Source organism: Lissotriton helveticus, chromosome 11, assembly GCF_964261635.1.
Source record: "Lissotriton helveticus chromosome 11, aLisHel1.1, whole genome shotgun sequence".
NCBI classification, from domain to species: domain Eukaryota; kingdom Metazoa; phylum Chordata; class Amphibia; order Caudata; family Salamandridae; genus Lissotriton; species Lissotriton helveticus.
The window spans coordinates 324,020,301-324,045,938 of NC_136072.1; the positions used below are offsets into that span (position 1 = coordinate 324,020,301).

The 25,638-nt window shown below is 46.5% G+C and overlaps 1 protein-coding gene across 1 annotated transcript in view; it reads right to left on the reverse strand.

Annotated features, from left to right (window-relative positions):
- UBXN7 (UBX domain protein 7) overlaps positions 1 to 25,638 on the reverse strand; it is a 701,503-nt gene that overhangs the window by 508,079 nt on the left and 167,786 nt on the right. The window contains exon 4 of the mRNA XM_078665644.1: positions 17,875 to 17,940. Coding sequence (XP_078521770.1) covers positions 17,875 to 17,940 — 66 coding nt within the window. The remainder of the gene's footprint in view (positions 1 to 17,874; positions 17,941 to 25,638) is intronic.

A 25,638-nucleotide genomic window follows, 5' to 3' on the forward strand; every position in this document is an offset into this window, starting at 1 on the left:
TGGAAACATTATGACCCGCTTGCTGCATGGCCTGATGAACTTGGACCACCGCCTAAAGTATCGAAGAAGTAAGAAACCTCGGAATGACCATGGACTCCAAGTTGTCGATAAATGCCCAAGTGGGAAAACTAGCAAGATCAAGCTTTGTCACTATAAAAAAATCTGTGACGCATTTTCCCCACATTTGGGATTTTCACACAAGGTTCAAGCTATCATCTCCCTTGTTCTGTCCATTCTCGATTACGCCAATAGCCTCTACCACGGATCACCATTAACAACCATGAAAAGACTAAAACGGATTCAGAACTCGGCTGCCAGACTACTCTTGCATATCTAATCGCGAGACCACATCTCACCTGCCTTGAAAGCCCTGCATTGGTTACCGGTTGCCAGAAGATCCACGTTCAAGCTGCTTTGTATCACCCACAAAGCAATACGTGGAATGGGACCGCTCTTCATCAGGAATAAAATCACCAAACACAATCAACAAAGGAACCTCCCATGGACGTATCATAAATGTAACTGATTTACCTTCCCTAAGGACTTTAAATTACTATATACTGTACCGAATTGTTGATTGGACAATTATGTGACCTTTATTACTGTGAAAATTAATAAAAAAATATATTTTTTAAAACAAAGGAACCTCCGCTCTAAAGTGGCATCTCGCCTCAAAATCCGAAGATACAAGAAAAAAACCATGGGTGGAACTCTTTAACCCCAACATACGATCCATGGACAACCACCTTATCTTCAGAAAATACTGAAGAATTGGCTCTTCCTCACATAAGCACCATACACAAACAGAAATTTACAGCATATCCCTCTGTATATAAGCATTTATTTTATTATAGATATGTACCTATTTTTGTGTATTGCTTTGTATAGACATGTAGAATAATTATGTTAAAAAATAAATGCAAATACATTTTTAAAGTATAATAACACGTGAAAACGATAGTTTATCTAATGCATCTTTTTACTTCTTTTATGCATCTATATACCTTCCATGTACTTGGATCTATATATGTATTACTTTTTCTCCTAAAAAAGCATATCAAATGCACTACCCCCATTTCTCATCCTATACCTCTCTCAATATCTGTAATCTACATATACCTACCTCCTTTATACATCTATATACTTTCCATGTACTTATGGATCTATATATTTATCACTTTCTTCTAATTTAGCATTTCCAATGCACTACCCTATTTCTCACCCTATACCTCTCTCAATACATCTTCTACCCCAACTTTCTGACTCATCTCAAACTTATTTCTACTACTCTTTCCAATGCACTACCCTATTTCTCAGCCTATACCTCTATCAATATATCCTCTACATCCACTCCCTCATTTATCCCAAACCCCATACCACTATGATCCTCAAAATACCCCTTTCTAGACTCCCATACCCTACCCCTCCTTGCATCACTGACACCTCTTTTACTATACCAATCCTCTAAAACAAGCCTGTCCAAACCCTTCCCTTGCTCTTCCCCTCCACATCCCTTTTTACTCATTCGAAAGCCTCTTCCTACTGATATGACCTCCAAAAAAAAAAAGTCTAAATCCTTCATTCTTCTATCCCTCCACTATCCTTTTCAATCAAAATAGCAGACTAACGTTTTCACTTCTCGAATTTCATATTTCACTATACTAATTCACCACTAATCCTTAATGGGTTCCGGAGTAGCGTGCTACTCACCAATAAAGCGCTTCAACACCCCATCAGGGGTAACAAGGCGCTATATAAATGCAAAACTTTTTCCCTTTTCTATCCCTCCCCAACCCTTCTAAATCCAAACAACTGACTAACATATCCACCACTCAAATTACTTTCATATTTCACTATACTAATTGAACACTAATCCATATGGGTTCCGGAGTAACGTGCTACTCGCCAAAAAAGCGCTTCAAAACCCCATTGGGGTACCAAGCGCTATATAAATACAACCCTCTTTTCCCTCTTCTATCCAAACGCTACCCTTCTCTATCTAAATAACTGACTAATATTTGCCACTCAAATTACTTTCATATTTCACTATAATAATTCACCACTAATCCTTAATGGGTTTCTGGTGTAGCGTGCTACTCGCCCCCCCCCCCCCCCCCCAAAAAAAAGCACTTCAACACCCCATCAGGTGTAACAAGCGCTATATGAATACAAACCTTTTTCCCTCTTCTTTTTTCCCTCTTCTATCCTTCTGCTATCCTTCTGAATCCAAATAATTGACTAAATCTCTTAAATCACTTTCAAATTTCTCTATACTAATTCAACACTAATCCTTTTGGGTTCTGGAGTAGCGTACTACTTGCAGAAAAAGCGCTTTGACGCCTCGTCAGGGGTAGTAAGCGCTATATAAATGCAATTCCAATTACAATAGTCGCAACACTGTAGGAACAGGATCTTATGGCGTTTATTTTGTCTGGGCTATGCAATCCTATCCAAGGAGGGGTTGTGAATGTACTAACTTTATAAGTCAACTCTTGGTTCTCTGGAAATATGTGTATGTAGAAGTAAACATCCTGCTCGAGATAACCACTGGTTTGCACGCATCCCTCCTTCAGAGGCCTCCTAGACACAAAGAGTCTATGGGACTTACAGTCAGATAGCTGAGCAAATAGGTCTCTGATCTTGACAGTGCAAAAAGAGGGATTAAATTTAGAGGGTATGGCCATACTTCTAGGGTTATTTCTTTCATCAATTTTGTTAACACTACTGTGGCCTTCCAGACTGGACCTCGGAAGAATTTAAAATAAAGGGGACTAGATTTAGATATATGCTAGGATAACAGAAACAACTGTTGCACATGGAAGGTAAATGCACTAACCGTTGTGTGTGTTTCAGTGCAGCTATGGAGAGGCACATTTTAATCTGCATAACAATTGTAATAATACCAATACTGAAGAATGCACATTGGTCTACACTTATGGGTCGGATCGAATATTGTGAAAACAATATAGCCCTGAGTTCTCTACGTTTCATATCCAAATGTGATGTGTCTGCATATATTGGTACTAACACAAACGAAAAGTAAAGTTATATCTGTAGGAAGGTAGATCCCCGACTATGGTTGCCCCCAACTTTTTGCCTGGTGTTTTGCTGGTTTTCTGACTTAGTTGACCTGAGGCCCTGCTATTCAGGACCCTAGGCCCACTGCTCTCTCTGTTAAAATGGATTCCATGTACCCTAGGTACATATCCAATTGGATACTGAGTCACCTTATCAGTCCCTGTACAGTATACCTTGGGTATCCAGGGCATAGGTGTACCCAGGGCCTAAAGCATGTATTATGCCACCCCTGGCTGGCCCTCCAAAACTGACACAACTGGCTGCTTGACAGCTGGAAGCAAGGTGGTGTAATCACCCCTGCTCTAGATATAGTATACCTATATCTAAACCTAAAATGGGCACACAGATCTCCTATCAGTCACTCCTATGGCAGGCCTTAACAATCCTGAAGGCAGAGTGCTTGGAATCGTGTGAGATGGTGCTCTGGCATGAGCTGAGCCTGTCTGCGGCTTTCGGGATCTATCCCTTAGCCGTTTCCATGATAGCGTCAGACCATATACTCTTAAGTGCCTTATAACCCTCGCGGTTATGGTAACTTTGGTCTGACATTATCTAAACATGTTGTGTAAGGTGTAATACGCTTTGGAATACTACCCCCTCGCCAGTTCTGGCGACGGGGGTAGCATTCCACCCCTCTAGAGGGAGAAGACATGTTGGTAGCCTGTAACCCCGGTTAAAGTTGAACATAGCCTCAGCTCCACAAGATGGATGCTGCCACCGAGACACAAGTCTGCCCTCCTGCTGCTGGGAGTCCTCCCAGCGCGGGAGGCTTGGACAAAGGGTTTCCTGTCAGGGGCGGTGCTAGCACCATCCCAGACAGGGTTTTGTGTATCCCAGGTAGGCAGGGCTATAGAGGAAGGTGACTGCAAGTGGCACCCCGGTGCTCACTGTGCATATGCCGCCTCAAACCAGTTCCTGGGGCACACCAGCCCCTGAGCTGGGGAGAGACCGGCCAAAGGAGAGGGGTGTAACCACCCCCCTCCTAGTCCCACCCATAGGGCAGGACTTAGTCGCGTGCCAGCCCCTTTTCTCAGGATAAAGGTAGGAGCAGGCCCCCTTCCAAATCAGATCATCTTTGAATCCTGAAACTACTTTCTACGAAAGGAACTCAAGACTTCTTCCTAAGATTTCTCCCTTGTGACTAAGGAGTAGTCACCCTGCACCCGCAGGCACCATCCAAGCATCGCGGTTTGCTGCAAGTCTCTCCTCCGGATCAAGACTGCCCAGCTCGACGAGAACCGGCTTCCCTGGCACCTCTGACCTCTACCTGCATCATCAGCCCAGTTGAGATTCGTGGGTGTGACGAGACCTCGAGGGACCGGCCATCTGCAAGACTGCACGACGCTTGCCCAGCACGACCACCGAGGGATCCTTGAGTGAGTGCTTTGGGGTTTGAGAAGCCCCGACCCTGAGCAGCTCCAGCACCAAAGTCCAGCCCTCCAGCATCCACGAGATCTGCGTGGGGCCATTCTGCTCTTTGCTGCTCACCGCGTTGTCCAGGACACTTGCCCGTTGGCTAGTGGCCCTTCTGACGACGAACCACGACGACAACACCGCTGGTCTGGTTGCTCCAGACTGGCCCTTGCTCCCTTCCAACAGAGGAGCACCCCGGACCCTCCTGGTCCACTCCAGACGCCATTTTGAGTCCACCGCGTGGGCTTGCATTTGCCAAGAGTTGTTGCCCCAATCCTGGGTACAGCGACATCGACAGCAGATACCACCGTGGGACAGCTCGCACCTCCATCCTGGTCGCCGACAACGCCTCCTGGTCCGAGAGACTGCAGAGCCCAGCGTCGCCCACTCACCTGGTCGAGGTGACTTCGCCCGGTGCCATCCTGGTGCCCACCTAATCACTGGCTAGTGATTCAGGACTTGGTCCCCTCTGCTTACAGGTCTCCATCTTCATCGATCCAGGCTTGGATCACATCGAACTTCATCACTGGTCGCCTGCCAGCAACTTCTTCTTTCAGGCTCCATAGACTGCAACGAGGATTCCCGACGTCTTATCAGACCTATGCAGCCGCAGCCCCTGGGCTAGGTAACCTAAGCATTTCGGTGCTCCAGCATAGCTTAACTATTTAAGTGTCCAGATCCTTTTTCGTTTCAGCTCTACCTAGTCGGATTCGTCCGATAACACTAACTTTGCATTTACTAGCCTCCATAGACTTTGTTCCGCATTCTCTATATAGATCTAGGAGTAAATCTAGCTCTTCAATAGTATGCAAGGGTTTACCCCCTGCCATGCCTCTAGAATAAACATTAAAAATGAATAACAGTTTGGATCCGGGGCACTGGATTCGTATTAATAAAATATCGCTGCTATTTATATCAACCTGGTTGATAATGAATCATCTATCTTGTTTGACTCATGTCAAAAGGCCCCCCTTTGATCGACCTCGAGAACTGGGGACAGCAGGGACATAAAAGGAAAGATAACCGGGTCTAAACTCAGGAACATTCAACCAGGTTTCCTGTAAAAGGATTAAATCCTGACTGTCTATAAAGGACAGCCAGTCCAATGATGTTACTTTACTTCTGAGCCCAGCCACATTCCAAAAAACCGATAACACATTGGATTCAACGTCCAATAGTTGTGGACTGGGAATCACTCCTTCCACCAACCTTCCAGGACTATTTAAACCACTTTCTATATCCTCCTGCGGTATACTAACAGCATTAACATTGATAGAGCTGCTGAGTATTGCACTGGCTCCCAGGGCAGGAGTAATAGCTCCTTGTGACTCAATAACTATAGGGAGTCCGCATTGTGCATATTTGCTGTGTGTCCTACCCGCTGTTCCCGTATTTCAGCACCTTGAAGTCAATCATTGGCATCGAGCGAGCTAAAGACCACAAATCTATTACTCAATGGAACCAAATTGCTGGTGGGGGGACTACATGAGAATTAATCTCTCTCCTATGTAAATCAACTGCAGCAGTAGAAGGATAGAAAAAACCTAAGGGTAAAATGTTGGAGTCATTACGGATCCTAAATGAACCTGCCTGTCTCAAAATATGGTCCACCAGTTGAGGGGAAGAAAAACTCACAACAGCACAATCCTCCACCATGCTTTTCCTGGTCTTTCCCACCCAAGCCACCCTTCTCACCATCTTAAAGTTCCTAAAAAGATGATCCCCAGAGATGTTTTGGTGTTCAGAAAATGGAGAGCTTTGTTTTTAAGTGCCGTCCAGTGTTCTTCCCCACCATTAGGCATTTTTGGAACATTTGCCAGAATAACGGTGTAAGGGCATGCCTCGGGTGGGCGGTGAAGAAATATTTCTGTGGGGGAACCATTAGCCGGGAGATCTAATCTCCCAACTGGTCCCCTAGGGCCGGGCTTCGCTCCTGCTTGATTGACTATAGCTGGTACCAGAGTATTTATTGCTCGAACAGCTGAGACTGTAGGTGCCTCACTCCGGCATAGACCTGACTGTATGGAAGCGTGATTTGGTCGTTCATTGGGAGTTTTAGTTCCTTTAGGAGGAAGTGGGTCCTTAGGTATAGACTTTTCAAGAGCACCGAGTCTACGGTCAATTGAATCCAACTTTTCCATAACGGGAAAAATTAGTGCTTTCAACCTATCCTCCATGTGTCTAAGGAGCTCAGAAGAGAGATCCCCCCTAGTGGCATCTTGTACTTGAATGGTAAATTCATTCCCTCCTTGAGTTGCGGGAGGAGGTGCTAGACTAATTACTGTAACATTATGGTTGCCCAACCCAGATGTGGAATTCTTTTTTTTTAGCCAATTTAGCATTGTGTCTGGCGCTGGTAGCCTTTCTTTTCCCTGGAGGATCTCTACTTTTGGCGCCTATCAGAGCCCTTTGCTGTCTAGTGCGGGTAGTGGGAGGGGAGGATGAAAAGCTCACAGTGGATGGACAAATAATATTTGTCGAGTTGATAACTGGCACTAAGTCATCATCAGAGGACGGAATTTGGGCCTGCGGGGAACCTTGAGATAGACAACTGCCTCCCATTTCAGGATTCAGTGCTGGATTTAAAATCGAGCAGAGGGGATGGATTGAAAGCCTCCTTTCAACAAGCTCAATCTCCTTGGCCACTGTTGTTTCTGCTCGTCGGAGATAGGCTTCAAGAGTCCCCACTCACCCAACCCCTAACCACCCTTTGCGGCTAGTTTTACTCATGTTGATAAAAGAAAAAGAAAAAAACACAAACGCGACCTGTATTCTAAATCAAGAACAGGTGAGTATTACGGTATCAAGCAATAATAGGCTAACCGTGCAATGAACTTATCTCTGCTTTAGTCCCAGTCCAAACGAAAATGTCAGAGTGCTGGCCCAGCCCAGCCTCGTCCGGCCACCCGTGCGCGTCCCGCGGTGCGTGAGCTCAGGGCGTTGATATACTGGTGAGAGGAGGAGTCTAACGGGCGTCAGGTGCTCCCCTCAGGCGTTCCCTGTGGATGCTGGGAGTCGTAGTCCGCCTGACCACGGGGGGGGGGGGGGGGGGGGTGATCAGCTGGCACCCTCTCGCGCTTCCAACCCCTTCGAAAATCCTCCTGTTTGGTTTGCAGGGCAGCCCCCAGTGATGTCCCCCAAGCAGAGTCTCGCGCTTCAACACAGCGCAGCGGCACCCCATGTCAAATAGTTTTGCTAAACACCGCGTGTTTTCACCATTCTTTTACCAATGTTCCTGAACTAGCCACGTGCACGTACTATAGCAACCATACTAGTCAATTATTTTCGCTAGACACCGTGCATTGTTTTCACTATGTTTCACCAATGTGCCTAAACATTCGAGCGCCCTTATTATAGGCACAATGTTCACCATAGGAGTTATTTTTTCTTCGCTAGACTGGTGGCACGCCAGTGCTTAAAGTTACAGTGGCGCTCCGTACAACTAATAGACAATGCATGGACAGCTCGATAATGACACGACGCACACGAGGCACTATATCCATAATTCCAAAAGCTAGTTCTACACTAGATACCCACCACATCTGATACGCTAAGTTTAAAGCGATACATCCATCTACAATGATCCACTAGACTAAGACTTGACCCCTTATTCCTTCTGGCGAACGCCAAGGCGTCCCCGTCCCCCCAAGAGCTCCGCACCGGCTGGTGTGGGAGATTCAAGTAAAGAAATAAGGTACGTTTGGTCCTGTACACAGCAGTTATATCCATCACCCCCATGTAGCAGAGACATGAGTTTACCTTATCATTGTTTTTAGAAAGACTGCGGCAATCAGGCCGCATGAGATTGTCGGCTGATAATCTCTTCTTCAAGTTGATAACCTGACGAATGACACACCCCTTTAAGTTAACAACTGACTAATGACCCACCTACATTATTTGAGGTGAGCGAATCAAGGGCTTTAACAGCGCCTTTTATTTTCAACACGGACACACACGAGGCCCTGACCATATCTCATGGCTGTCCTAATATATTTCAGTCCTGTTGAAGACCCGCCTTTGATGCTCAAAATCAGCGCATCCTATATAGGGTCGAAACGTCGACATTCTGTCTTTATATCCATCTGCACAGAGTCCCAACGAACTAAAGAAATAATTCGTCATCCTGAGACTATTGTGATTTACAGTGGATATTCTTCGGCGCGTCAAGTGCAAGCCCGTCTGCGCCCGTCCGGGACCAGGGGCCAGAAACCCTGCCCAAACGACCACATCCCCGGGGAAACCACTTACTTATACCAGCTCAGAACTTCTGGAACTAAAGGTTACAGTCCATCTGCAATGTCAGCACTCGATGAGTGTAGAACAATCATTGTACTGTCTGGTATGTGGGTTCAAGGGAAATACTGGAGATCACAACAGGCAGGGAAAGGAAGCTGAGATGACCCAATGGAAAACAACGAAAATAGGATTAATCAATAGTAGATCTCTACCCAAACATGCACTGGAAATCAAACTTACTTGAGGAAGAGCAACTGGAGGTCCTATTTTTCACTGAAAGTTGGCTCAGGGAAAGCTCACCCCCAGAAATCGTAGAGGCCTTACCCCTTGGCTACAAAATCGCCCGCGTTGACCGAGTTAGAGCTATGGGAGAAGGGCTAGCTATCATCTACAAGGCCCAATTGGGATGTACACTATCCCCCCTTAACATCGATAAATCAGAGGCCTGTAGCTTTAGAATATCCTTCTCCGCCACATGCTCTTCCGCAGGAGGACTGAAAACCTAAAGTCTAAAAACCGGGTGCCCATGCACCCGGTTTTTAGACTCAGCCCCGGACACACTGGCTAGTATGCTTATAGAGAAAAACGCCATAACAGTGCTAAGTGATTTGAACATCCACCTGGATGATCTCAACGACCCTTCCGCTAAAAGGTGTCTAGCTGACGTGGAAGCCTTACAGCTACCACAGCTGGTGCCCTCTGCTACACATGCGAAAGATCACCTCCTAGATCCCATTTTCTCAAATGATCAGAGACTGAAGGTACTAGACCCAATATGGATGGCATGGACTGATCATGCCCTGATCCCACTGCAACTCCAGATTCCCATAGCAGGACAAAACAAAGGTCTCATAGTAATGAGACGAAAATGGCCTAAGATAGTGCCGGAGGCCTGGATCCTTGATCTGGAATCCTCCACGCCCCCAGACACTAAAGATCTGAATGAAGCCCATAGTAACTGGCTAACATGGATAAACAGTTCCATTAATAGGAACTTTAGGAAGCCAGGTCCCTTATCTCATAAAAACACCAATAGATCCTCGTGGTTCTCTCCCACGCTAGCTGAGCAGAAAAAGAAATGCAAAAGGCTGGAACGAGAGTGGAGGAAGTCTTATGATCCTGAACTAAAAAAAAAACTACAGAGCTGCCATACATCTCTATCAAAAAAGCGTCAGGCTGCTTTCTATGAAGAAAAAAATCGCCAAATCCTCCAACTCCCCCAGGGAACTTTTTAAAATTGTAAAATCACTTACTACCACAGACCAAGGGCCAAAACAGCCCAGAAAACTCCAAAGACAGGTGCAAAGGGCTGGCCACCTTCTTTAAAAGTAAAGTTGAAAATATTTATAACTCTCTCCAACGCAAACCCACAAGGATTTTAGGAAATACCCCATCCCACAAAACGAGTCTCAGATCGAAGCACCTTTGGCCGTATCAGTTCTCATGACCATCCCCTCCACAAACACAGACCAGATATCCGTCTTACTAATGAAAATCAAGTCCGGATCCCCTTTAGACCCAGCCCCTCCCCACATTCTCGCCCAAGGAGGGGAGCCCATCCTCACTCAACTAGGGAATCTCATCAATCTTTCGTATGAAAAGGGCAGGGTACCCAAAGAATGGAAACACGCCATCATTAAACCTGTGCTGAAACAGACGCACCTGGACCCAGCCGAGTTATCAAACTATCGCCCAATATCACTCCTGCCTATAGTGGGCAAGATGGCAGAAAAACATGTGAACACCACAATCTCCACCTTTCTCGAAAACAACAATGTCATTCATCAGGCAAAGATGGGGTTAAGATCCAAGCACAGCACCGAATCAGCACTGTTAGTGGTCACTGAAAAACTTAAAGCCATCCTCGACCAAGGAAAAATGGCAGCAGTGGTCCTCCTAGACCCGAGTGCCGCATTTGATACGGTAGGCCACACAGTGCTGATCCAGAGGTTGGAAAGGGCTGGAATTGGCAGAACAGCGAAGGAATGGGTTACCTCATTTATGAGTGACAGGACGTTCCAATGCGTGGAGGACGGGTTCAAGTCAGACCCCTTTCCAGCACCTTGGGGAGTGCCTCAGGGTCCAACCCTTTTTAACATTTACCTCAGTCCCCTAGCCGATATCATCCAGGAATTCGGCATCTCCATCGTGTCATACGCGGATGACACGCAACTAGTTTTCTCAATCTCAGACACCCTTAACTCAGATCATTGGCAGCTTGTTCCCAGCCTTGAGAAAATTGGATCTTGGATGGCGAACTGTAGACTTAAGTTGAATGGTGATAAGACGGAACTGATGATCCTGGGAAAGAATGTTAAACCTCGCGCAGAAATCATGTGGCCAACTAGCTGGGGACCACCGCCATCTCCCAAGCCAGCAATAAAAAATCTTGGCATGTGGCTGGACCAAAATCTTACAATGGAGATACAGGCCAAAAAATTATCTGGTACCTGCTTTGTGAGACTATGCCTGGTTAGGAAAATCATATTCCTACTTCTGGAAGATGCGAGGAGAACAGTAGTCCAGGCCCTGGTGATCTCAAGGCTGGACTAGAGAAACTCCCTCTTCCTTGGTTCTCCCAAATACGTAACAAACCTTCTACAAACTGTTCAGAACGCAGCAGCACAACTGTTACTGAACATACCTAGACGCCAATCAGTTAAATCAAGATTGAAGGAATTGCATTGGCTCCCGGTTCAAGCCAGAATTAAATTTAAGTCCCTCAACCTTGCTCATTGTGCCATGCACGGAAGGGGTCCTGCACTCATTCAAAACCAGGTCGCCCACTACACACCCCAACGACAGCTTAGGTCGAGCTCAAAATTTCTCATGAAAGATACCACAATAAAAAGAGCCAGATGGGGTGGAAGGTCTTTCACCCATCTGATACCTACGCTCTGGAACAGTCTAGATCCAGACATCCGATCCACTCAAAACGAAGTACAGTTCAGAAAAAAACTTAAGACCTGGCTCTTTCCACAAGACTAAGTGCTCACCCTCTTTACCCGATTCACGCAGCGCTGAGATGCCTAAGGGTAGTCACGCGCTCTACAAATCCCATAAACATAAACATGTATTGTTTTTTGTCTATATTTATGATTCACTGTATATTTGCCATACTCAGTCACCAGTCACGACTTTCCCACTTTATGTATCTTTAATTTACGGTTTGTTTGTTTTTTGGACAGCTTGTCTAATTCATTTTTTAAATGAATCTTACTAAGGTTGAATACTAAAATTATCCTTTCCTTCCTTTGTGGTCAGTGTCCATTTTCCAGATATATCCTACAGTGGATATATGGGTTTCTTATATGTATTCAGTACGTTTCTCAATGTAATTGTGTCCCCAAAAAAAACATTGTTTTTTGTTTAATTCAGCTATGGAGAGGAGCAGTTTTTTGGTTACATTGTAGGTAGCAATGATGAGAAATGCTGACTTGTGTTCAACACTTACCGGAAGGAAGGAACCAGGCTCTTTCCCTAGATCCAGTTGGTTATCAGCTGCACAAAGCAATAGCTATGGCAGTGGAGGCGAGGTGATTGGAAAGGAGGTGCAGTGTTGAGTGGTGAAACTGGCAGAAATAGGAGTTTAGAGGTAACTGAAATGACTGGTTAATCATATGACTACATGGTGAGGGATATTTGAATGTTTGTGGGAGTGTGGGAATAACATGTGACTGGTTGAGAGTATGGAGTGAAACAAGGTTGCACGGCTATTGGGATGACAAATGAATATCTGGAATAACTATAAGTCAGGTGTGTGGCTGAAGTTAACCAGACTAGTTGGCTTAGGAGACTAAATGGAGTGACTTCTCGAGTAGTAAATTAAGTGACTTCTGGAGTGGTAAATTAAAGTGACTTGTTGAGGAGGGTTAATGAAGTGATTGGCTGAGTGGGCTACCAGCCAAGGGTGATACTGGTGTGTCATGCCGTCAGAACAGGGTAACTGGAGTAATTGTGAGGTAACAAGTTCTTCAGAGTAATTCTGGTTCAAATTGCATTCTGGTTCAAATGGCTTCAGAAACAATTTAAGACAAGATATGGAATATTTTGTTGGATAACTGGATGCAACAGATTGAAAAAGATTAAAAGCAATGACTGGAGGAGGAGCCAAGACGGCGGCCAAAATGGCCGCATAGCTGCCCGGCTCCGCAGCTCGCCCTCGCCTTTCGCCCCATCCTGGCCCTGATCCTGCATCCCGGTCGCGGATAACTCTGGCTGAACACCTCTGGAGTGCGGCGATGTCACTCCGGCTCGAAACCTGCTCCTGACGGCCGAGATCCATCGCCCCAAACTTTCCGGCCCTGGCACTGATTGGGCCGGGACCTTGCGTGACGCGGCAGCCGATGCGCGACTGCACAACAGCGGCCCGAGAGACCATCTTTGCCCGGTGATCCGGACCGGGACTTTTGATTGGAGCGGCCTGAAACGACAGCTCAGGGATTGCATCAACACCCCAGCATAGCCTACCAAAGACTTGCACCTTCGCATGCCACTGCTCGCACGCTCGGCGCACCTACCGCCGCACGGAACGACTTTGCCCCACTCCACGCACTGCCGGCGACCGATGGATGTCCTTATAGTGTGGCTCTGAGTGAGCACTCGGTTATGCCCGGCGAGTGCTTTACGATGCGGTAGGTGTTTTCTGTTCCCGTATGTGCCTGGTGAGATCTGCCGGTGCGTGGTGGACGGCGCTTGCTTTCCTGGCGGCTCGTGGGGCTTGTTTCTTTTCCGGATCTGGGGTTCCTCGCTAGAGTGGCAAGCCACACTGACCGGTACTGGGGCGATGGCACCCACAACGCGAGATGTCCTGCTGGCCCTCGCAGATTTGCACTCCGAATTGAGGAGTCGTTTGCAGCCCGGTGATGATTTGCGGATAGTGGCGATGTGTTCAATGGCGGACGGCCAACTTGCTGATCCGGAGCCCGACATCTCCTGGTGTGCTGGCACTGAGGACCCCCTGTACGGGGTTCAGTCTGATTGTGGATTTGGTGGGACCTGCAGCCGAGCCTCTGTGTTTGCGGATGTTCTCACCCGCCAATCGGCGGTTATATCTCCTGACTGCCCTTACTTTGTTTTTGCGACGGCCAGTGTGTTATCGAGTTGCGCAATCACTTTGCCTTCATTCCGTCTCTTTGCTGCTACTTTGGCTCCAAAAGTGACTGTGGACCCATTGAACCTGCTTCCTTACATCGTGCGGCGCCTTACTACCTTGACCCGGACTGGACAAGGCTGAACCTGGACTTTTTACGTCTTTCTTGGATTCTCTGATGCCGGATTGAGACATAGCTTGTGGGTGCGACTTTGAGTGACCGGGATGATTCTATGTTGTTTGCCCTCCATTATGGTGGGCTCTTTGTTCGTCAGGATGGGTGGGTGGGTGGGGGCGTATCTGGGGCCGGAGCTAGGGCCCTCCTCCTATTTTCCCTTTTTCGGGGTTTTCTGGGGCGACGGGCATGCCTATGGGGGGGGGGGGGGCCATGGCCTTCCGCTGCATGCAGGGTGGGGGGTTGGGGTGGGGTGTGTTTCTCGTTTCTCTTTGTCTCTATGGCCCACTTTTTCTTTCCTTTCTTTCTTTCCTCTTTCTTATTAACTCTTCCTTTTATTATAATTGTAGTCGGGGGTTTAGATTCCTCGAGTGGATGATTATCTGTGTCCCTTTTTTGTCACAAGATCCTGTTCATATTATTCGCTTAGTGGGGGGGTTACTGTGCCTCGATGGACTGCTCTCGGACTTATATCCTCTTGTTATGTTTGCATTGCTGCGCTGAATTGAAGGCTATTGTCCCTACATGTGCATAGCATAGTGCATGATGTCGTAACGTTGCATTTATTCTGCATCTTCAATTTTTGAACTAGACTCCTCCCACATCCTGTAAAACTGCTGACAATTCTGATCATCGCACCTGATTTTGTGTTGCCTCATTGCTGGAGTCTATGACATCACTATCCTGTGTCGCACGATGATTTGGCCTCTGGATGTTATTTCATGGCCTCCTGACTTTTATTCGATTTGCATGCGATTTTATCATGTTAGTGTATTTTTCAGCTATTCCTCCGATTGCGACTCTTGGTATTGCTGGTAATCTGTTGGGTTCACTGCCCCCTCTTCGTTTATTGCGGCTCACATGGTAAATGTTTCTTTTCATTAAAAAAAAAAAAAAAGGGAAAAAAAAAAAAAGCAATGACTGCTCTAGTACCTTGGTCAAGTCTCACCTGGTTGGTGGTCCTTTACAGAAACTTCCCACTTCCTCTTCTCCCCAAGGTCCTCTGAGGTGGTACTAGCTCGCTGAAATGGATTTGTCTGCATACACTTGCTGTAACAGACCTCAGTCACAACAGAGTCTGGGTTGAGGAGGCAGTAGCTACTCCCAATCTGATGGGTCTCCCAATGTGTATATTCCGCCAAGTCTGAAATTAACATATTCTCTAGTGGTGATCACATACAGAGTAGGAGCATCTTAACATAGTCTACCTCTTTAAGGTAGGGTGAACATAGATACAGTCTTGTAGAAACACCACACGGTCTGTCTGGGAACCCTGAGGCGCGAAACATGTATACAAGATTATAGGAACCACTGACCAACTAAAGTTCTATTGGTCTTCTGGTTTGTTTTTAATCTTGGAATCAATCCTAACAGAACAAAGCAAGTGCATGTTAGGTTTCAGAAAAGCCATGTTTTTAGCCTCCTACAGAACTGAGTATGGTCCCGTGATCATGCAGAGCTGTAATGGGAGTTCATTCCAGAAGGCAGGAGCCAGATGAGAAAATTATCTACCGCCATTCCTGGTGATACGAATCCTTTGGGGAGTTAGAAGAAGTTTGGCTCCTGACAGGAGCATCCTGTTAGGTACGTACCAGTTGAGGTTTTTTGGCAAGGTAACTTGGCCTGTTTCCATACATGGTCTTATGTACCAGACTGATGACCTTGAAATGGATTAGCTTCCTGATGGGAAGCCAGTGAAGAGTTCTCAGACTTGGTGCAGACCGGGACCGTGATGGAAGATTTAGCACAAGCCTGGCTTCAGTGTTCTGCAAGACTTGGAGTCTGGAATGGAGCTCTTCAATTAATGGAAGTCAACAGGGCATTTCCGTAGTCAAGCCGACCCAGGACAACTGATTTCCTTGATTCTATTGGGATCCATTAAAAGATCTTAAGTAAGCTATGCATTAGTACGTAGCAGGTACTCATATGGGTTGCATGATCTTTCATACACAGCTGATTGTCGATCTTTACTCCAAGATTCCGCACCATGAGTTTAGAAGATGGACAGGGGCCAAGGCTCTGAGGGCCCCCAGTCTTTTGACCAGAATTCATGTGCCTTCCCGAAGAGGATGACCTCAGTCTTACTGGTATTAAGTTGGAGATGGTTGGTTTGCATCCAGTTGTTAATATGAGTCATGCAGCTTTTAAATCAGTCTAGTGTTGGTTGGATTTGGACCAAGGGTGAGCAGTAGCTGGGTATCGTTAGCGTATGACACTACATCGAACCCGTAGGCCAAGGGTGCCACATAGAGACTGAAGTAAAAGCGCCACCTCTCTCTCTCTCTCTCTCTCTCTCTCTCTCTCTCTGAGTGAAGGGCTTGCTGGGCACTGCTGGTACCACCTAGTGTGGAGCTGAACCAAATGATAAAGCCTGCCACCTAGGTGAGTGAAGGGACAACATCCTAATTTTGGGATGCCCTAATAAATATGAATGCTATACATTAAGACACTGGGTATGGGGCACCTCTGATTTGAACCTCACCTGACTTTCAGACAGAGGTAATACTTTGGACGTCACATTGTTTGACTTCTTTATGTACTGATAAGCAGAATATGTGACAGACCAATTAAAACCTACCTCCCATTTGTTATATAAGATATGTTAATCCCTGCATACAGGGTGTTTCTATGGTCTGGTCTACAAGTAATGAGGGCATGGATGATATTTTCGGCTGTGCTATAATTAGATTAGCGCTAAAAAAATAATGAAATGAGCGTAGGACTGCTAAAAATTAATAAAAGCAATCATATCGGAGAGGTTCCTTTTATTCACACTTCTAGTAAACAATGTTGCCATTATATTAGTCTACTTTATGGTTACAAATCATATGTGTGTACTAGATTAGGATTCCGATTTTAAATAAACGTTTTAAGTCTATCTCTCATGTTCTAGTGTTCTTAAGTATGTCATTTTTAATGAAAGAAGGTGTGGGATTCCACCACCTTTCCTTAAAACGTCTCATGGAATTGATTATTACCTGAAACACATCTCGCTCAAATATTGCTCAGTGGTTTGTGGAATGGTTGCAGTACATCTGATGCAGGTTAGCATATTGACCAAGTCCTTGGTGCCAGAGGGTCTAGAAAACCTCTGTTTCTAGAGAAATCAAGAAAACGTATCAAAGGCAGAATGGCTCCATAAAGCCATATGGAATACATTTGTATACAGATTAACAAATGGATTTGCCAATGCTCATTTCTAACACTTTATTCTACTGTTGAAACTGGTGCCTGTCCACATTTGTTAGTTCATTTTGCACCAAAATTCTTGTCAGACCATCTGAAGTAAAGGGTTTACAGATTGTTGTCTGCTATTACATAGATTAGAATTCACAGGCTACATACTATATAGACTCCAAGCAAAATAAGCAGACTCCTACTTCTTACAAAATGCACTGAAATGTGAAATGAGGCTCCTACTTCAGCTGAGAAAATTCAACTCCCACATTAAAACAAACTAGGTCAGTAGAAAGAAGAGCTCCAATTGCTTTTGGTAAATAAGGAACACAGCATTTCCAAAACCAAAATGAGAAACAGTCACAATGAGGGACGTGCTCTAATTATGTCTGAATGCACAGCACAGACTCAACATGAATAGCGGTGAGTGAATCTTAGCAGTGTAGAGGTGATAGATGCATACCATACAGCTTCCTCCTTCTCGGAGGTCTACATTTAACCTGAGGTCAGCACCGAATCAGCAGTCCAGTTGTCTTTTTTCTCCATGCTTTGTAAGACGTCAGATGCAGTTTTTCATTCATAATATCTCTTCACTTATGGCCCGTCTACCCACTTAAGTAAACAACTACATGCAAAAATACTGAAAATGAGGAAGGGAGTGGAGAAGGGTTCATTCGTAGAATCTTTAGTGTTACATACTTACTGGTTTCTGTCTGAAAGTCCCTGAAGCCATCAAAAATTGAACGAGCTGGGCGACGTCTTTTTGGAGCTAGAACAAAATATTTGGAAAATGATCACCTTGTGTACATTTAACAATGTATGTATGAATCAATTTTACAACCCCTTTTGATTGGTAGAGGAGAGAGAAGCAATGTGGGATCAGATGTAAAACAAAAGTCCATTACTGCTTACGCCAATAAGCTTATTATTTTCATAAGTCTTAAGAGTTTACATTAACATCCACATTACAATTGCAAAGAAAGGAGTTAATTCATACCACCCCCCCCCTTCACGGTTATGTCACAAGCGAGTTTCATGATTTCATAATGTACCAATCGAATGACCAGGGTTCAAGGCTTGCAGAATAACAGGATAGGAGTGAAAGCCCAAAATTAGCACAGAGTACACTTTTCTTTTGGCTGCCTCCTTTTTTGTCAGACACTTTCACACTGCAAAAGCACCATATGAAAATGTGTCCCTCAGTGTTGGTCAGAGAAAAGCACGTAAACCCACCTGGATGAACAACTTTCTTACCATCGGTAATGCATTATCTAGTACAGACACAGTATAGCTGCAGATTCCTTAACTTTTGAATTCTCCCCAGGCAGCAGACTGGAGCCTTAAACTTTTCAGCAGTACCTCTGCTGGCCGGCAGACTGCGCCGTAGGACTCAGTGATAACATCGACTCAGGTTGCGAAGTCATATAATGTAGGAAGCTGGCTCTGTATATACTATACGAAAGTGAGGTATAGTGTGCACAGAGTCCAGTGGAATCCAAAAGGTAGGCAGAGGTAAAGTAGAAAGCACCTCACTCTCTCTTTGTGGTAGTGTGGTCGAGCAGCAAGTCTTAATCAGAGGACAGTGTTAAGCCTTTGTTGTACACACTCAGTCAGCAAATGAATTCACAATTTCAAAGACTGAACTTCAGACCAATTGTTTTTGTATAAAAATATTCTTTTAGTTATTCTATTTTCTTGAACCAAGCAAGCCTGGCACAGGTAAGCAATATATACTTTACAGTAGTAATGCAGTTTGTAAATAGTTTGAATTGCAATTTTAAATGTACTTTGAATACAGTAGTGTTACTGATAATGCAATGCTTTTCAGAATACAGTGCATATACTTTGTGTAGGATTTTCTGTAAAATTGCAGGTAAGTTACTTTTTTTGTCAAACATATTTTATTCGTTTTGTGTCACATAATAGAAAACACAGAAAAAAGCCATCCCTCACAGAGGACCTCCGAATATGGTGAAACTGTAAGTAGCGAATAACCGAAAACTTCTACGCCCATCCACCCCAGGTGGCAGTGAGGCACCAAAAAAGAGTCACAGTTCCTCATAGAAACAGGGTGTAGGTGCGGTCGCCAATAATGCGCCGTAGGATCCAAAATAACAATAGAGGTCCCAAATTTCTGATGCAAATGGAAGAATAACGAGAACTCTTGTAGAGGGAGGCGCCCAACAGATCGGTGCAATATAACAATCCCCAAGGATGGGAAAACAAAAATAAACTCCAACAGAAAAAAAATAAACACGGAAAGCAACCCCTCCCCCCCCTCCCCCTCCCTGACAATGGTTGTGGCGGCATGCAAACAATACGTCCGACAGTGATAGTACATGGCTAATTATAAGAAAGAGGTGAAGAGCCCTAATGGATGAAGGACATACAGCAGCCGGCAAGCCTCGCGAGAGGAAAGCCACTAAAGTACCCCATTTGAATTCAAAGTTCTTAAAGTCGTCCCGAAAGATCTCAGACATATGCTCCAGACTGAGGAGTCTCCACAGTTTAGAATGCCACAAGGAGATCGCTGGTGCGGCCCTCTTTTTCCAGGCAGCCAAAAGGGTTACCTTAGCTGCGACTATACATAGCCACCAAATCGTTTTGTCCGCCCGTGTCTGGTGTTCTAAAGCAGGATCGCGTAGACCCAAAAGAACACCCGCCATGGTGGTTGGAGTAGGGTATCCCAAGATTTCCTTAATGTGTGCAAGGATTTCCTCCCAGAAGGGGCGAATAGTCGAGCAATCCCACCAAATGTGTTTAAAATCCCCAATTAATCCGCACCCTCTCCAGCATCTGTCGGAAGCAGTGGGAAAGATCTGCTTGAGCTTAGCGGGGTGGAGGTACCAGTCCATCATGGTCTTTAGGTGAGATTCCCGAAGATCAGAGGAATGGTTAAATCGTGTAAGGTCTGTCCATAGGTGACCGCATTCAGTATCTGAAATGGGACGCTGAAGAATGTCTTCCCACAAGGACATATACCGCGGTCTCGGAATACAGCGGCGGTAAGGAGAAGTTTATATATGAAAGAAATCGCCCCCTTCATAGCTGGTTTTGGCAAGGAAGTATTCAAATTGAGTGAGGGGCAGAGTAGCTGCGTCACGTATGCGTGGGGTGAGGGCCCAGTGCATCAGTTGGGCGTAATGATACCGTTCCGCGGTCCCAAACTTATAGTCCCGTTGACAATTGTCAAAAGGGAGTGGGTCATAATTGTGAAAAAGGTGGATCAACGCAAGACAACCCCCTTCTCTCCATGCGTCAAAAGGCCCCTCCTGTGTACCCGGCGGGAAATCAGGGTTAAAGTGTAGTGGTGTAAACGGGGAGGGGAACGTGGTCCATCGATCGTCCCCTGTTACCGTATCCCATACTTTCAGAGTAGCGCGCGTGAGCGTAGCTATATAAGTGTTGGGGGGGTCGATCTTTTTTAGGGCGCCAGACCATGTCCCAGATGGTCCTCCCAGTCACACTCCGGTCCATATGTAGCCAATGTTTATCGGATTCTTTCTTGGACCATTCAACCAATACCCGCAATTGTGCAGCCTTATAGCAGAGCTGAATGTCAGGGAGGCCTACACGTCCCTCAGATCGGGGACGGCGTAAGAAGGATAAAGAAAAGCAAGCACGCCGACCCTGCCAGTTAAATAGGAGAATCATGTTCTTAACTCGACGAAAAAAGTCCCTGTCTAGTTCTATAGGGAGAGCCTGAAAGAGGTAGAGAAGGTTAGGAGGGAGTGTCATTTTTACTGTGTGGATCCGTCCGAGCCAGGATAAAAACAGGGGTCTCCACTTCAAAGTTCCGCCTGAATGCGATTGAGAATAGGTGGAAAATTAGCCGCATTTAACTTCTCAATCTTCAGCGTCAATTGAACCCCTAGATATTGTATGGAGGAGGTGGGCCCATGTAAGAGGGGTAAGGGACTTGAGACTGTGAACCTCAGTGGGCGGTAAAGTAAGATTAAGGATATAAGATTTACTGAAATTTATTTTAAAACCTGCGATCGATTCAAAACGTTCCAATTCTGACTGGAGGGCTGGGAGAGACTCTGCCGGATCAGAGAGGGATAAGAGGACGTCGTCTAAAATTAGGGATATTTTATGAGGGACCCCAGTAAAAGGTATGCCCTGAATGTCAAGATTATCTCTAATGGCCATTGCGAGGGGCTCAATGCTAAGGGCGAAAAGCAACGGTGAAAGCGGACAACCCTGTCTGGTACCTCTAGAGTGGTAGAAGGAGGTAGAGCTGGCCCCATTAACCATCACTCTGGATCGGGGTTGTCGGTAATTAGCTTGTAGCATAGTTATGAATTTAGTAGAAAAACCAAAAGCCCGGAGGGTATTGAATAAGAACGCCCAATTTACACGGTCGAAGACTTTCTCAGCGTCGAGACCCACCAGTACAGCAGGAATCTGACACCTATTGGCCTTTTCAATGAGATGGAGAATCCTGCGACTATTGTCATGAGTCTGGCGACCCTTGATGAATCCGGACTGGTCCGGATAAAAGATCCGGCATTAGGTCATTCAGTCGTTTGGCTAATATAGAGGAGTATAAGTTGGCATCAAGGTTGAGAAGGGCGATAGGGCGGTAGGAGGCGCAGTGCTGAGGGTCTTTCCCGGGTTTCGGTATCACTAAGATCATGGCTTCGGTCATAGAGGCCATAGATTCTCCGGATTCAGCCATCGTGTTAAAAAGACTCGTAAGGAAGGGACAGATGTCTGGAGCGAAGGTCTTGTAAAAAGAGCGGTATACCCATCGGGACCTGGAGCTTTATGGGGCTTAAGGGCCTTAATCGCCAGACTCACTTCTTCGTAAGTGAAGGGAGCGGAGAACAACTCGTTCCATTTGTTGGAAACCTGGGGTAAGGGCAGCACATGAAGAAACTCCAGCTGAGCTTCAGAGTCTAGATTGTCCCCGTAGTACAGCGCTTCATAAAATGAGCAAACAGTTTAGCCTCATCTTCGTCCTTATGGGAAATCTCCCCTGCGGAAATCAGAATGCCCCCTATGTACTCTTTCTCACGCTTGGCACGGAGCTGACTGGCTAAGTGTTTACCAATTTTATTGCTTTGCAAGTAGGACAGGTGACGGAGTTTAAGGAGTGTGAACTCGGCCCTATTATATATAGCACGCAGTTTGCCGCGGAGCCCCATCAAGTGAAGGAGAGTCTGCTGAGTGGGGTTCTGCTTTTGAACTGTTTCAACAGAGGACAGTTCCTGCTCTAGTTGCTCTCTTTCCCTGGCATGTTGTTTGTTGAGCACTGAGTTGAGCACAATACATCCCCCCTAAACACCGCTTTAAATGCATCCCAGGTGGTAAACTCAGACGTGGCCTCAGGTACGTTAACCTAAAAAAAATCTTTGATAGTGTTTCTAAGTTTAGCACTAGATTGCTTGTCCTGCGCTAACGAAACCGGAAAGTACCTGGGAGCCGACGGTGCCTCCCCCCGCCAGGACAGACCGATGGATAGCAAGCAATGATCAGACACAGAGAGGGGGAAGATCCTCGCATCCCGAAGGGAACCCAGAAGGGACTGACTAATGAAAATGTAATCAATCCTAGAGCATGTGCGGTGCACGTGTGAATAAAAGGTATAGTCTCTTGTATGTGGATAGCTTGTACGCCATGCATCAAGTAAGCCTAGGTCTAGAAGGCGCTGCTGAGTGTCAGTGGAAAAGGAGCTCAGTTCAGAACGGTGAGAGTGAGTGCTGTCCATGTCTTTATCCCATGTTAAATTAAAGTCCCCTATAAGAACTATCTGCCCTTCAGTGGAGTCCAACATTTTTCCCCAGGAGTGTATGCAGGAATAGTGCCTGTCCCGAGTTGGGCGCATAAATTGCTACAAAGGTGCAAACATTCCCTCTTAAGCGACCCTTAACCATAACCCATCGGCCTTCCTTATCAGTGAGAACATCTATGGGCTGGAAATGAGTGGTAGAGCGAAACAGTAAAGCTACCCCCCTGTGTTTGGTAAGAGCTGAAGACCTATAGATTAAGGGTAATGTTTGTGTCTGAAGCGTGCGTCTTCGGCCCTGGCGAGATGAGTCTCTTGGAGAGCCACAACATCCAAATGGTGGTCAATAATATATTTCCCAACCTTTTGACGTTTTTGCGGGGAATTAAGCCCTTTAACATTCCAAGTCCCTATTGTAACTGTCATAGCTACAACAGAGGGGTAAAAAAGCTTAAAAGTGGCCCCTGTGACCCAGAAATGCCACCACTACGCCCACCCCTGGGAAGGGTTATGCTGCTCAAGTACTTCAGCCAGTACCATACTAGTACCCAAGCGTCTGCTAGAATTAGACGATTAAAAGCCACCACCATGTCCCTCCCCCACCCCAAACCAAAAGAAACTAATGTAAATGCAAAAACAATTCCCAAACTTGTCAACCAAATTCCGCCAGGAGTGCATAGTTCCGACGGAAACTAGGGGGGACAACAGGTCAGAGGTCCCCGTCCACGCTCGCCCCAGTCATCAAGACAATCATTCAGGAGGCTAAGCAGCCTCTAGTTGCGGCTGAAAAAAAACAATGATAGGTATAGTCCCTCCACCGGCAAAGGCCACAATTCTTAGGGGTGAAGTTCCATGAAGGAAGAAAGTCCACTCCAACCTAGTCAGTCTAAACAGCGGCAAAAGTGTCCAGGCTGTGAGGATGTTAACCTAGTGCGACATCCACATGCAAATAACAAAAAAAAAAAAAACAGTTCCCCTCATCTAAAAGCATGGATCTTACTGTGAGAGGGGACAGTCCGGAAGAGACCAGGGTTCTGCCCAAGAGACCGCCCCATCCCCCCCGGGGGACCGGTCGAGGCAATCAAGTAGAAAACCACAATGTGAGGTCGAAGAGCTTCGTAGAAGACTGCTGGCCATCTCAACCCTGCACCCCTATCTGGAAGAAGAGCCAGCCGACAGCAGGTAGCATAGAGGATCCGTTTCCCCCATAACCTCCGTGGGAGCGTTAGAATCTCCATTCAAAAGCAGGCACAGACCCGTCATCGTCGGCCAGACGAGTGTTCTCTGACCACCCAGAGGGCGATGGTGTTCCACGGGATCGGCATTCAGATTTGTCCGCTGCGGTGTCAGAGTCGTCTGGAGAGAGACCTAAAAGCTCCAGACCTTCCTTCAACTCAGTAATGTGGTGGTGTTTGTTCTTAAAGTAAAAACTGAGACCAAAAGGGTATGTCCATATGTGGTCTTCACGGAGCTTGGTAGTGATGCTTCGGAACTGGTTTTGTCGTGCCAAGGTCGCTGGAGCCAGATCCTGGTAGATGGAGCAGGAGAAATTTTGAAAGGAAAAGGCGCTCTTCGCCCTGGCTGCCTGGAGGACTGCCTCCTTCACTTTGAAAGAATGAAATTTAGCTAGAACATCGCGTGGTCTTTCTTCTCACCCGATTGCGCAGCGCCCACACGGTGCACTCTATCCAGCTTCATTTTAAGCAACGGGGGGGCACGATCTCCACGAACAGACCTTCCACGAAGGCAGCCAGATCTGGCCCCTCCGCTCCCTCCTCCAGGTCTCTGATAAGTATATTCTCCCTCTGTGATCGATTTTCAAGGTCCTCCACCTTGAGGAGAGAATGGTGAACTTGATCTTGACATTGACAGACATTCTCCCGCAGGTCTGTGGTGAGTCGGTCTTGTTCCTGGAAGCGAGTCTCCAAGTCAAGGACCCTGGTGCCCACTGAGTCGACATCTTGTTGGAGGGAAGTCAGAAGGTCCGTTAAGTCTGCCCGCTGTTGGTCTATGGAAGTCTTGATATCCTGGCTCAAGTCATGCCCGAGTTCCTTCTTAAAATCTTGGAACATGGTCGCCAAATCCGCTTTGGTGAGAGTCATTGCCGGGGCGTCTGCGTCTCCCTGCAGTTGCGGGCGCTTGTCTGAGGAAATGAAAAAGTCAGAGACCTTACCAGTCTTCTTGCCCGTCGTCTTCTTTGGTGGCATGGAGCGTGGACCAAGCAGGCCCTCGAGACGTGGACTGAAGGGACAGCACTGCAGCACACGTAATTACAACCGCTTAAGAGGAGGAAGGAATATGCTGGCAGGCTCCCAGGCGAGGGGTCAGCGCGAAGGTGAGGAACTCCTCAGAAAGCTGCCTCACGATAAATGGATGGGGAGGAGATCTGTCATGTAAGCGCCCGGTAGCCAGCAGGGATCGATGAGGTGTTTCGTTGGCCGGGCCCAGAGGTAGTGGGTCCGGTCAGGATTCCAGCGCCATACAGTATATATCACTGGCGGTGCGGGGCACGAGGGCCAGGGTCCCCCAAAGCACAGCCCCCCCCTCAGAAGCTGCTCTATCAGATGCTGGTCGGGGCTGAAAGCAGGTCAGGCCGGTAGTGCTGGGCCCCGTCGGCAGAATTGAAAAAAAAAGCAAAACAAAAAAAACACACCGCCCAACCCCGGGGGCCAACCTGGACGCAGGCACGGACATAGAGGGGGAGCCCGCAGGAGACCGAGGCAGGTCTAGAGCAGG